We start from the raw sequence: 14,804 nt of genomic DNA, 5'->3' as shown, positions 1-14,804 counted from the left end.
CAGTTCTTTTGACTGTACTGAATCACTAGAATCAGTTCCTTAAAATGATTCGTTCAAAAAATTTGTTCACCGAATCCCCCCCCCCCAAAAAAAGATAAGGGGGGGGGGGCGTGCGTAGTACAGTACAGTGCAGACATTCGCGGGAGAAGCAGCAAATAGGCGCCCACACAACACTACCGCCCCTCCCTGAATCACGTTCGCGAACGACACAACACAAAGGGGGCGCCCCTTAGTACAGTACGTAGTACAGTACAGTGCAGACATTCGCGGGAGAAGCAGCAAATAGGGTGAACGCGAGTCCCCACGCACTGCGTAGGGACTCGCGTTAATCTAACAACAACAACAGTTGCAGTAGAAGGGATAATAATAATAATATGAATCAGAATTGATCCCCAAGGAGAAATTTATTTTTGTTACAATAACTGTGTAAATAATAGCCTATGTATGTGTACATACATTAGTTATTATTTTTATTTTAAATCTTTTCAAAACAGCCTGCCCTACACTTTACCCCCCGCCAGTAGACTGCTAGTGGACTAGTAGTCTACTCTCATAACTTTATGTGTTGAGATAATGGGGACGTGTGTTTGTTTTCATGTGGCTTGTTTTCATGGGATCTGCAGTTCTTTTGACTGTACTGAATCACTAGAATCAGTGACTGACACAGCGCCACACTGTGGCCGCAGTTCAGTATGTGAACCGAATCACTTCTGCAGTTCTTTTGACTGTACTGAATCACTAGAATCAGTGACTGATACAGCGCCACACTGTGGCCGCAGTTCAGTACGTGAACCGAATCACTTCTGCAGTTCTTTTGACTGTACTGAATCACTAGAATCAGTGACTGACACAGCGCCACACTGTGGCCGCAGTTCAGTACGTGAACCGAATCACTTCTGCAGCAGCAGCACAGTTTAATTGCAAATCAGCATTATTATAATGATGATGATAGCTACTAAACATCAACAACAACAGTTGCAGTAGAATGGATAATAATAATAATAATAATAATATGAATCAGAATTGATCCCCAAGGAGAAATTTATTTTTGTTACAATAACTGTGTAAATAATAGCCTATGTATGTGTACATACATTAGTTATTTTTATTTTAAATCTTCTCAAAACAGCCTGCCCTACACTTTCCCCCCCCACCCCACAGAGCAGAGAGCGAGAGCGTTGTCGTTCACTGAGTGATTCATGTCGTTAATCCGCGGTGAACGAATCGTTCGCTCAGTCCCTCCCCCCGCCCTCTCATTGGCTGCGTCGTTCGCCGACGTCGAGGGTTCAGTGAGTCACAGAATGCGCCAGTTCCACTCATACCGGCATGGTCGCGGCGGAGCTCAACTGAACTGAGAAAGGAACGAATCAGTTCATGAAGTGATTCGGTTCAGTACGTTCACTCAAAAGATTCGTTCTTTTGAACGAATCGTTCGCGAACGACACAACACTAATGGACGCCACAGATCAGTGTTAGTGACGTGGCTGCGTGTGTAGAGAAAGTAGAAAAGAATGGCAAAAAGGAAAGTGATTGTGCTGCACACACAAATGACGAAGCTCGACCAAAGATGACGGGAATGTCGCATTGCAGTTTGAAATGACAAAGAACCCTTAACACTGCATTAGCTTGTGATTTTATGAATTTGGTATCAATGTAAAAAAAAGAAGAAAAAAAGCCTCAAACCATTGTAACTTTTTTTTGGAATGACTTTAATCACACACAAAAGTCCAGAACCTTCCTGCAGGGGCTGACTATCAGACACATTTAAAAATAGCACATGTCGGTTTGTATAACATGCACAGTACAAAACACACGACCACATGATTGTCCCAGATCCATAATTGCTTTATTGAATTAAGCACCAGCTTAATTTGAGTAACGTGCACATTGAAGTAAGGAGACATCCTTGAGAACTCAAGAGTATAAAATTGCACCACAAAAGAAAAAAATTTCCAACCACCCGTTCTTAAGTAATAAGCATCTATCTTGCAGATGCAGATGAAAACCTGCTTGTTGCTTATTTACTGTCCTGGAGCAGACAGACTCTTGTTCATGAACTGCTTCTTCACAAAACACATCCACCACTGCAAGAAGCAAACACCTGGTAAGAAATGTGTGTCTGCAACATTACCAGTAACAGTGCTTTATAAAATTGCACCCTGATCAAATTAATTGTACGTTTGTTGACTTGACATTTAATGGCATACAGTAATAGGAGTTATGTAAATACATGCCCATTACAATGATTGTTTTTATAAATAAAAAAATAACAGAAGTGCATGAACATGCATTCTATTCAAGTGATTGCTCTCCCAAAATGTGTACATTCGCAAAAATATACTTGAAGCAATTAAACCCTGTGGAACACGGTGGAATGCAATATTATTTTCCACAGTATAAAATATGAAGTTTCGGGATAGACCGTAACATACAAAACTTTCCATGCATTTCAAATGTCTGAGAGCAAAGTGGACTAACCTTGCTGGGTTTGTCTGTCTGGGAGTCGAACACCCGGTCACATAGTCTCAAGCCAGTCTCCTGCCTGATCTGCTGCAGGTACAACCTCATCGTATCTGGACAAAGTAGCAGGACATCAATACTATTGTTTAATTATTGGCTTTCATAATATAGTTTTATGTGTGAGATTTCCTATTAACTACATTATTTTCCGGACTATAAGGCGCATTTAAAATCTTTTTTTTTTCTTCAAAACTCAACAGTGCGCTTTATAACCCGGTGCCCAATGTACAGAATAATTCTGGTTTTGCCTATCGACCTCGAAGCAATTTTATTTAGCACATGGTGTAATGATAAGTGTGACCAGTAGATGGTAGTCAAACAAGAGATATGTGTAGACTGCACTATGATGGCAATATGACTCAAGTAAACAACACCAACATTTTATATGTTCCTTTGAAAATATACAACATTACACACGGCGCTCAGAAATTTACAAATGTTCTAGTACGACTTTGGTAAGCTATGAAGCCTATGGGAGCAGTAATGTTCCACGTTCCATCAAGCGGTGCAGCTTCGTAGCTTACCAAAGTCCTACTAGAACATTTGTAAATTTCTGAGCGCCGTCTGTAATGTTGTACATTCTCAATCCAACAAAGTTTTGGTAGCGTCATTTATTGAATAGAGGTCAAACCGCAGACTTTGTGACTACCGGTCACAGTTATTACACCGTGTCCTAAATAAAATTGCTTTGAGGTCAGTAAGCACAACCAGAATTAATTTGTACACTACGAGCACCGGTTTATAAGGAACACTTGTCAATTTTTGAGAAAATGAAAGGATTTTAAGTGCGCCTTACAGTCCGAAAAATGCGGTAATAACCTGAGCAAATGTTTGTTATGCATTTTTAGTGAGCGGAAATAAAAACACTTAATTGTAGAAACGACTGACACTGTCGCTTGACTTGTACTTTTTGGAAAACTTTAATGACACCACCCACCTTCCTCCTGCTTGTTAGCGGGCTTGGCGTACATGGCGTTGAGCGGGAAGCCGGGCTCTCCTGGAATGGGAAAGTTTGTGATACCCAGCGTGTACATCTCCTTCTCCCCTTGACCCCTGGAGCTGCACTGCAAACACACACACAAGAAACCGTGACGCAAACACGCCGAGTTAAGTTCACTGATATTATCATGTATTGTATATTGTCATCACATCAGTTCAACTTTGAATATATTTATTCCATCAAAAATTAGTCTCCCACAATACTAATCAATGTATTTATAGCAATGGTGGGTTACACAGTATAACTGGCCACGACGCTTTTACAAAAAGTTAATAAATAAAAAACAACAACTTTCTTTTGTTGTTTTTAATGTCACAAGATGGAGTTGCCTGCAAGTGCTTTTAGATGGAGGGCCCCACAGCAGCACCCACTGCTCGTTGGAGAGCAATATTGGCTGTCATTTCACATTCCCCACTAGATTTGTTGCTTTTTTGAAAGAATATCGAGAGGGCATTCCAGGTGCCTTATAATGTGTTTATAAGCGAAGGCGCACAAATAGCGTAAAAACTAAATGTGGCTGTCACGCAAACTGGCCAAGTTACAAAAATAAAGTCTATTAATGTTGCATAACTACGTAGGGAGTAAAGCTGTGGAATTGTGTCAACACGATTAGTACAGTAATTAACTTTTGAGACAATGTTACATGTTTATTCAAATAATGTGTTCTTATTAAAAATCCTGGGGATAAAAAGTTACTAGGTAAAATTCTGGAAAACTGAAAACAGTAAAAAATCTATATATTTTTACCTGAAATTAGTTGAATTATTTAAAATATGGACACTGGCTCAAAACTCTCAAAGGCAGTAAGACATGTTTCCACTGAGACTACAGCAGCAGGAAGGGACAGTCTAATCATTGATATTTTCTCTGTGAAAAATGTCAAAAATTGTTCACAGAGAGAAGAAGGCCCCCCACTGTTGGAGTTCACTGGATTAATAAGCATGTTCAAAGTGTTAAATAGCACCTGTGGTTTGTGGCTATTGTCAGACACAAGATTAGAAAAATAGGTGTTTTTTGCTACTTTGATATTTTACTAGACTGTTTCTTAATATTTGTAAAGAGACGCAAAGGTTGTCTTTTTTCCACTTGCGCTCAGCGCGTCGACACACACGTCTGAGCTCGCGGGTGGTGTCGTTCAGCCACGGCTGCGTCATTGGTTTGGTGTGTGACTGTTTGAATGGGGGCCACTGTGTCCAGGACCTCCATGCAGGCGTTATTAAAATTAAAGAGCAGTTCATTTGGGGTGGAGTTAAGCAAATCACAATGAGAAAGGATCTCAGATGATAGATTCGGAAAACGATGATGCAGTTTGTGATGCACGGAGTAACCTGGCTTTGTAAGCACTTTACAGAAAATAATATAGCAAAATGATCCGAGAAATGCGTTTCAACAGTTTCAACTTCAGACACATTGCAGCCAAAAGATAACAAGCTCTAGTGTGTGTCCTTTTTCATGTGTCGAGCCCGACACCGTCAAATTAAAAGAGTCTATTAGGCTTAAAAACTATTTGGCCAAGGGTCGCGATTCACAGCAAACATGGATATTAGAAACCCCAGCTTCTAAAAATCGTTTGTAGCTTAAAGCTAGAACGGTTATGAAGTCCGTGAAGTCTTTATCATATTTTGGTGGGCGGTAAACCAATGCGTACAAAATCGGATTATCGAGTTTTATGATAAATGTCTGAAGCTCGAAACTGGAAAAATAATCTGTCGGTACCTGCCGGCAGATGAAGCCGGATTTGTGCACTGTGGTCAATTGTACGGAATATGTACTGTACTGTGCAATCTACTAATAAAAGTTTCAATCAATCAATCAATGCTAGCTCTCCACCTCGACCAGTGGTACGTGGCGTGCTCAAAAATGCGCACTCAGGAGGTACCGTATTTTTCGGAGTATAAGTCGCACCGGCCGAAAATGCATAATAAAGACGGAAAAAAACATAAGTCGCACTGGAGTATAAGTCGCATTTTTTGGGGAAATGTATTTGATAAAACCCAACACCAAGAATAGACATTTGAAAGGCAATTTAAAATACATAAAGAATAGTGAACAACGGGCTGAATAAGTGTACGTTATATGACGCATAAATAACCAACTGAGAACGTGCCTGGTATGTTAACGTAACATATTATGGTAAGAGTCATTCAAATAACTATAACATATAGAACATGCTATACGTTTACCAAACAATCTGTCACTCCTAATCGCTAAATCCCATGAAATCTTATACGTCTAGTCTCTTACGTGAATGAGCTAAATAATATTATTTGATATTTTACGGTAATGTGTTAATAATTTCACACATAAGTCGCTCCAGAGTATAAGTCTATGAAACTATGAAAAAAATTGCGACTTATAGTCCGAAAAATACGGTAAAAGTTCTGAAAAGGCAGCAAACACACCGGCTTAGAGCCACGCCTCTGTGAGCAACATATAACCCAGTTACATGTGGTAAAAAGTCATTCAGGAGAAACGTCTTGTTCGCTAGCGATCTAGCATTCAGTAGGGCGAGACAGAGCCTCAGATCCTCCTCATCCCGCGGGGAGCTGCGGCGCATAGCCCGCAGGCATCCAAAATCCAAACCGCTCAGTCTGCTCTGACGTCTTCGGAGTGGCGTCTCCAGCGGCAAGTGACCCCCCCTCCCTCCTGTTGCAAGTTTTGTGGTATCTGTGTCGTAATATGTGTATTTGTGATTAACGTATCTGTAAAATTTTTTGTAATTTTATGTATTCAACGGACTGAATCCACCGTAATCCAACTCCAGAGGTAGATCTACGGTAACCCTTGACTTTCACAAAAAATCCTCCATGTTTACCTCGCTTCTTAGGCCGCTTTCTTTGTATAACAGCAGGAAAGCGCAATGTGTGGCGGGGGTTTTGACGTTTGGTCCCCGACATTGATATTCAAAAAACACTGTTGTGTTTTGCTCAGATCGAATAGTGTCTGACGATCATATACAATTAGACCAGAGATATCTTGACACAAAGCACCAATTAAAACTATAGTTAGCATTAATCTGAGCAGAGCAGACAGACTGCAGCCGAACCATGCTGGCACCATCTTGTCTCTTGTATAGTGCACACTTTTTTCTTTTTTTTTACGGTTTGATTATGCAGTTAAGAATGTTAAAATATAACTTTATAAAAAATCACATTACAGTTGAAGGTGTTGTGATTGCACCTTAAAGCAGAATGGTTCAAGTTGCATTATTTCCGATATAGAACATTTGTTGCTTACTAATATGTTGCCTACACAGACATCTTCATCCTGTTAATCGAACCTCATAACATTTTATAATTACTTTGTTTACCTTTTGCAGCTTCTTTAAACACTCCGAAATGTAGAGCGTGATATAGATCAGTGTCCTGTCTGCTTCATTCTGAAAGACGCGTAACACACACGTTAAAAACATGTCATTTTACCATGCATAGTGCAGCGCCAGATGTTTCTGTACTGCGACAGGCTATCAAGCAAGGACTTGTAAAGGAATGAAGTTTAACACACAGATCTACACACTGCTAGTGCAACGTCTTACCTTGATCTCATAGTTCTTAAAGAAAACATTGGCCTTGAAGTAATAGATGGCTTCGTCAATTATGTCCGTGTCGATGCCTGCAACGGACAAAAAAGATTTTTCTTTAACTCATCTGACACTTTAGCAAAACAAGCTAATTTATAAGGAAAATAATTAGAGCACACTTATTGTAGTAATAGTTGGCACCTTTTGAAGATAATACCCAGAGGGTGCAGACCTCACCAAGGGGTAAACATTGGCCCCCTAAAGTGTAATCTGGGATCTCAAGAGCTAAGTTTTAAAGTTTCATTGTGATCCAAGGAAACAAAATGTAATATCTTGTGCACGTACAATAAACTACAACCTGATCTTACACACAGTAAGATGCTCGACAAATGTTCGATTACAAACTAACAAAAAAGAAAATGAATGACCAGAAAACGTTTTCTGGAAAAAAAATCCTTATTTATCTTTTTCAATAAAAAAAATGTATTTAGAAAAAAATACATTTTATGTTTCAATAATTTAAATCACATAAGTGCAACTTGAAAGGATGCATAAAAGTGCAGGTTTAAAGTACATACATATACATGATAATAGCTTCAATATAGAGGCAACTTGTTTTTCCACTCTACTGGTACTTTAAGTGTATCCCAATCTGTGGTCGAGTGTTGTCTAATTTGCATTGACGGCCATAATGCATGTGCATGTAATTATTTATGAAGAGAAAGTAAGCAGGAAACATGACATGCACAACAAATATGTTTGGAAAACAAATTACCTTTATTGTGTCGCTTCTTTTTGTGTTATTTTTAGATGGAGAGCATCAGATTAGCTGTTAGTTGGTAAGACTGATGCATGCGTTCATGTTAGTCAACAAAAGTGTTCCAAGAGACTACAAAAAGTCACATATAACACATTCTGTGTTATAAGTGTTTTATGTTGCACGATTGCACCAAAAAAAATTCCTAGTTTGTGAACCCGTTCTCAAACAATGGCAATAAAAAGTATTCTGATTACAGTATTTGCTAAGTGTTTTTTGGAAGAAAATTAAATCTACATGATTGCTAAATATCACTAAGTTGCATTGTCACTAACCTACCGGTACCGGAAGACCCTATTGGTCCACGCATGCGCAAAGGATACGTTCCTGACAGGTTGGTTTATAGCAATTATGTTAGTTCACTGTTATAGTGTTTTCTTTTTTTTTAATCCCTATTTCAATAACACTGTCATATAAAATATTACATACATAACAAAACTACTTATTTAGGAATACAATATTTATTTTTAGACCTTACAGAAACACGACCGATGTGTTTAGAAGCCTTAAATGGCAAAAAAATCCATCTTTTTTTTTTTTACCACTTTCACATCAAAATACTTCACTTCAAAATACTGACCATTTAAAAAGTTGACTTTTTGTTGGGCTGCAGATAAAGATACTGGTGTCTTGTTTAAAAAGAAAAACTATATTTAAAATAATAATAACTTATGCGATGGGAGTCAGTGGCGCCCTCGTTTATTATTCATAGCAATGACTATGTCCATTTTTATATTCTTATTCTCTTTTACTACTATGTAATTTATTATTTTTACTGAATAATTTACAATGACACAAGTAAACCACTGATAAAACATTCAATTATCACAGCGTGTGATATCACAAACACCCCGCCTTAAAACATTCGCAATGATAATGTTCATTTTTATATTTTTATTGTCTTTTACTACTATATAATCTATTATTTTTACTGAATAATTTATAAAAATACTAATAAACCACTGATAAAACATTCCAATAGCACAGCATGTGATATCACACCCACCCTGTCTTAAACATTTATAGTAAGGAAGTGACGTAGTCTTTGTGCATGTGTGGACCGATTGGGTCTTCCGGAACCGGTCGGGTAGTGGCAGACTGATGGATTGATTGACACTTTTATTAGTAGATTGCACAGTACAGTACATATTCCGTACAATTGACCACTAAAGGGTAACACCCGAATAAGTTTTTTAACTTGTTTAACCCTCCTATTGACCTCGATTTTTGCCTACACCATCGTTCCTCAGGGGTCACATAGACCCCAGAGATGTAAAGCTCTATAAGTTGTTGTGTGTGGGAGTAAGACACATGATCCAATTGACTTTTTTGTGCTCCCAAGTCTTCTGAACACAGAGAAGTCAACTCTGAGTCGATCTGACCATCATACACTGAATTATTGTTGTTTGAATACCGTTTGGTGTCAAATTTGACCGTTTTTTATTGATTTTTTGGCACACTACGCCCCCCCCCCCCAGATAACCTCCCAGTGGTAAACCACTTATTTGTGCTCCTAGGTCCCCTGAACACAAAGAAACAAATTGTGAGTCAATCCAACCATCTTAGACCGAGTTATCGCAGTTTGAATACTGTTAGGCGGCCATCATTGAATGTGACCGAATTGTATTAATTGTATGGTGTTGTTGTTGTTGTTGTTTTTTGCCATTTAGATTGCACTTAGTCAGGCTTCTACCCTAAGACCAGCTATAGCTCTTAGGGTCATGGAAGCACGCAAACCCCCTGACCACGATAAGGTGGCAATCCTCCAGGGGGAAGTTTTTTATAACTTTTTTTTTTTTTCTTTTTTTTTTCTTTTTTTTTTTTTTCAACAACAACAAATATCTGACCGTTGGCCATTTGGAGTGTCCATTTGAAAATAACAATATTCGTCTCACTCTCCAAGAAAGGGTCAAGCACAAACCCTCTGACCAGGATAAGGTGGCAATCCTCAATGGGGGAAGTTTTTTTATTACTCTTTATATTTTGTATTTTTTTTTTTTTTGTTTTGTTTTTTTTCAACAACAACAAATATCTGACCATTGGCCGGCCATTTGGAGTGTCCATATTTGAAGAAAAAAATAACAAGACAGTAGGCTATTTACCAAAAATATTGTCTTATTTCAAAAAAACTAAAATACTGTAAAAGTCTGCCACTCCTATTTTTTCACAGACTGCAAAAAGTAGCCTAGAGTCTACCTCTCTCAAGAAATGTAAAACAAATGAAAAATGGCAATATTCATCCCCCACTCTCCAAGAAAGGGTAAAGCACTACTGGGCACATGATCCACAACGGATGTGCTCCTTGCAGATGTATTTGCCACATCCCCCACATGTATTAGTTGTCTTGTTATCGTTCCTAGTGGAACAGATCTGGCACCTGCCTCGTTTTTGCCCTCTGGCCACTGGAGGATTGGAGGTGTGTGAACATCCTCCACTATCACCACAGCAGCCGCTGAGGCTCTTGGTAGGACAACTCTTCGTGCAATTTGGGGTTGCACCAGCGCGTACCCCAGCTGTTCCAGGAACAGCCTCCTCCGGTACAGCTTTTCGCTGTTCCAGCCTTCACTGATCTCCCTCCAAAGCACAAAAGCGTTGTAGGCACTCACATCGATGATGTTGAAGAATACAACAAGGGGCCATCGTGCAGTCATGCGTCGGCAGCTGTACGTGCCTGTGACTTTATCCAGGTTGTCAACACCACCCTTTGTGGCATTGTAGTCCAACACCATTTGTGGCTTCTTGTCCTCCCTGGTGCTGAGCTGGGCATCCTTGTGCATCGTACTCATGAGCACAACGTTCTTCCCTTTCTTGGGGCAATACGAAACAGCTGTGGCGTTCTCAGTGAAGGCAAACACTGAGGATGTAGCCTGTCTGTTCTTGATTGCAACAAGCTCAGAGGGAAGCTCTGGCTTGTTCTTGCGGACTGTCCCCAGCATGGTGACTTTCCGCTTTGCGAGTTCTTCACCAAGGGCATAGGAGGTGAAGAAGTTGTCGCACGTTATATTGTGCCCCTCCAGTCCCTCAGCCATGTCCAGGACAACCCTCATGCCCTGATTTTTTTCAGGTGCTTCCCCAGGGGCTTTGCCGGTGTAGACCTGCATATTCCAGGCATAGCTCGACTGGGCATCACATGCTGCCCATATTTTAATGCCGTATTTGGCTGGTTTACTCGGGATGTACTGTCTAAATGGACAGCGGCCACGAAACGCCACCAGACATTCATCCACAGTCACATGGGGGCCTGGGTTGTAAAGCAATGGCAGTTGCTGAACCCACTTGTCCCATACATCCCGGATAGCTGCCAGCTTGTCATGTTCTCTCCGGCCCTGTCTTTTCTCTCTGTCATCGAACCGTAGGACACGAGACATAATATGGAATTTCTTCAGAGACATGGTGGCTGGGAAGATGGCCCTTCCAGTCTCTTTATTCCACAGGCTTTCTGCTGCCTCGCCTTTGGACTTGTACACGCCCCCCAAAATGAGCAACCCGATGTATGCCTGCAAGTCAATTGCATCGATCGGCTTCCAACTGTCCCCAAACACACGACTCCCCTCTAAATTGGTCATCAAGAGTACATGGTTCTCAATTGATGGTGTCATGAGGAGCTCAAATGCAGATTTTATGTCTTGGACACGGCTAATCGCATATCGGGTTGGGCCTGGAACCATTTTGATGACATTACCAGCGCTAAGTCTACCCTGCCGTTGACGTGGGGCAGGGGACCACGACAACTTTCCATTTTTGGACAGGAAAATGTCTGCTGGTGTTCCAGTGTTGACAGGAACTTCAGCATCAAGGGTCTCATCCTCATCAGAGGACGATGCCCCATAATCAGGGTCTTCCACAACATTGTCTTCGATTTCAGACACATTTTCCTCTATGTCTACCTCTTCACTAAAAACCTGATCCAAAACCTCCTGGACAGAGAACGTCTTGTGGTTTGGCATCATCAAACTCAAAACAAGAGAGAGAGAGAGAGAGAGTATATCACAAACAGCAGCAGAGAAATGGTTTAGAAGGCAAACTCGAAACAAGAGAGAGAGAGAGAGTATATCACAAACAGCAGCAGAGAAATGGTTTAGAAGGCAAACTCGAAACAAGAGAGAGAGAGAGAGAGTATATCACAAACAGCAGCAGAGACAGCAGCAGAGAAATGGTTTAGAAGGCTGCTATGCGAGTGCTTTTATATGTTTGCTCCTCCCCCCTCCCCTCCTCCTGTTCTCACACGGCGCGGGAACGGAATGTTTGAACTGTTCCGACATCCCGCCATTCCGACAGAGTATAAATTATAAATTTATTTTCAAGACCATTTATCTCAGTGGTTTCTGCATCAATTACTAATAAAGATCTACTCACTGCTTTTTTCTGTGTTCAGGGGACTTAGGAGCACAAATAAATGGTTTCCTACTGGGATGTTCGAGGTAGAAAAACGCTAAAATGGCCACCAAACGCTACTCAAACCACACTAGTTCAGCATGTAATAGTCAGATAAACTCACAGTGATTGTTCCATTTCATTTCTTGTGTGACACTTATATGGAAAACTGAGTTTATATGTATTTGTACGTTCAGAAATTACGAAAATCACTTTTGGTCACATTCAAGACCAAGCCTAACAGTATTCAAACTGCAATAACTCGGTCTATGATGGTTGGATTGACTCACTATTTGTTTCTTTGTGTTCAGGGGACTTAGGAGCACACATAAGTAATTTCCCACTGGGGGGTATTTGGTGGGGGGGGGGTGCAATGTGCCGAAATATCTATGGAAAACTGTCAAAATGGCTGCCAAACGATATTAAACCAACAATAATTCAGTGTATGATGGTCAGATCAACTCACAATTGAATTCTCTGTGTTCAGATCACTTGGGAGCACAAAAAAGTCAATTGGATCATGTGTCTCACTCTAACACACAAAGACTTATAGTGCTTTCCAATCCTGGGGTCTATATGACCCCTGAGGAACGATGGCGTGGTCAAAATGTGTACAGAGAAATGAGAAACAATCATGCAGTTGATTTTATATTTTTCTGTGTCTCCCTGATGGATTAGGAAAAGTCATGAAATATTAGGAAGAAAAACTAATGACAACCATCTTTTTAGAGACTCTCAAAATGCCTTGGGGTCACATTGACCCCAAGGACAATAGGAGGGTTAAGTCGGGGTCCACGTTAATCAATTCATGGTATACAACACTGCAAAGGCAAGGCAAGGCAAGGCAACTTTATTTGTATAGCACTTTTTATACACAAGGCAGACTCAAAGAGCTTCACAGCACAACATGTGGTACAACAAAGTGAAATGAAAGAAAATAAAAGCAAAATTAAAATGCAGACAATAAAAATAAAAACAATGCGGACGTTAAAAGTTAAAAGATTTAGCTGAAAGCTAAGGTGAACATAAAAGTTGTCAGTCTAGTTTTAAAAGTAGTCAGAGTTGGGGAAAGTCTGACATCTTCAGGAAGTTTATTCCAGCTATTTGTTGCATAGTGACTGAATGATGCTCTCCCTTCATTTGAGTTTACTCTGGGAACTGCTAACAGATCGGTCTCAGAAGATCTTAGTGATCTAGAGGGCTTATATAGTGGGAGCATATCGGGGATATACTTCGGCCCTAGACCATGTAGTGATTTATATGTGAGCAGGAGGATTTTGAAATCAATTCTCTAAGGATTTAAGAATTGGTGTAATGTGCTCACATTTTTTGGTCTTTGTTAGAACTCTAGTAACAGCGTTCTGAACAAGCTGTAGCTGCCTGACAGTTTTTTTGGGAAGACCTGCAAGGAGACCATTACAATAGTCTAGCCTACTGGTAATAAAGGCATGTACACGTTTTTCTAAGTCTTGAGCTGACATGAGCCCTCTAAGTCTTGTTACATTTTTGAGGTGATAGTAGGCCGATTTTGTTACTGATTTGCTAAGTCGTCTTCTCTGGCATATCAGGTGTGTGTGTGAGTTGTTGCAGAGTTACAATGTCATCTACTATATGGAGTTGGAACAAGAAGCTCCATTCACAACCAGTCCCATTATAATGTGTTTAGAAGTGGGGGTTAAATCTATTTGTGGCGGTCTACTTTACATTACAACAGGCTGCCAAAAATGTATAGAATGCACAAATACGTGTTTATTTGGTCATATTTTTTAAAACTTGATTCGGGTTATATTCAGATTTCTGACAAAGCCCTATGTCAGGATGAAACTTGTACTTTTTAAAACGTAGACCGGAAGTTGCACCCAAACAAACCAACAGTGAACTCATCTTATCTTAGACTTGTGGGCTAATTCCAGAAACAGGAAATGAGCAGCATGCAGTAAAGTGTCATCAAAGGAACGGTGCAAAAGACAGCATTTAACGTGATTTAAAATGTCACTCACCGTCTCCTCTTGCCGGTCCCTTAAACTGAGTTTTAAGGGGCAGCAAAGCCATGTTGGCAACAGTTCTGATGTTCCCCTCCAGCATGGTTGAGTGGTACGCCTGGCGAGAAAAGGTTTGGAAGACAAATGCAACTCACATAAAAATGCAGCATCTTATCGACAAGTCACATGTTTTTCGACTAAACTAAGCAGGAATAAGCATAAAAATAGGTTTAACTTAAGCAGTGACACGACGTTCTATGAGCTAATGCTAATCCTGCTAGCCTACGATGCTAATGACATCAAAGCTACCACTCGGCGTTCGTTGAACATTTTCACAACATTCTCATTAATAGATATGCACTGTAAGCACTTGGACTGACCAGAAAAAAAAAACTTACCGGCATGTTGAGTTGTGATTGATCAATTCAAGCAGTCAGTGAGAATTACCAGCAGCGAAAGATGCTGCTTCCGTGTCCCACCCTGCTGATAAAACAGGAAGAGGCCACGAGCACTATGGAAAATAACCGCAAGAGGGCGCCAATACATTCCTTACACGCGTGCATTTTAACTAGTGATTTATTATCAAAATAA

At 40.2% G+C, this 14,804-nt stretch overlaps 1 protein-coding gene across 1 annotated transcript; it reads right to left on the bottom strand.

Moving 5' to 3' along the window:
* Positions 1-1,824: 1,824 nt before the first annotated feature.
* Positions 1,825-14,755, bottom strand: arpc3 (actin related protein 2/3 complex, subunit 3). Its single transcript, XM_062031154.1, has 7 exons — positions 14,612-14,755; positions 14,232-14,331; positions 7,056-7,132; positions 6,831-6,899; positions 3,458-3,584; positions 2,479-2,573; positions 1,825-2,084 (listed from the first exon to the last, which is right to left on the bottom strand). The coding sequence occupies exons 1-7, from the start codon at positions 14,615-14,617 to the stop codon at positions 2,022-2,024; spliced, it is 537 nt and encodes a 178-aa protein (XP_061887138.1). The 5' UTR covers positions 14,618-14,755; the 3' UTR covers positions 1,825-2,021.
* Positions 14,756-14,804: the final 49 nt, after the last annotated feature.

This window comes from Entelurus aequoreus, linkage group LG21 (assembly GCF_033978785.1).
Source record: "Entelurus aequoreus isolate RoL-2023_Sb linkage group LG21, RoL_Eaeq_v1.1, whole genome shotgun sequence".
NCBI classification, from domain to species: domain Eukaryota; kingdom Metazoa; phylum Chordata; class Actinopteri; order Syngnathiformes; family Syngnathidae; genus Entelurus; species Entelurus aequoreus.
Note: the sequence above shows the minus strand (reverse complement) of the source record. Positions and strands in the feature narration are given on the sequence as shown.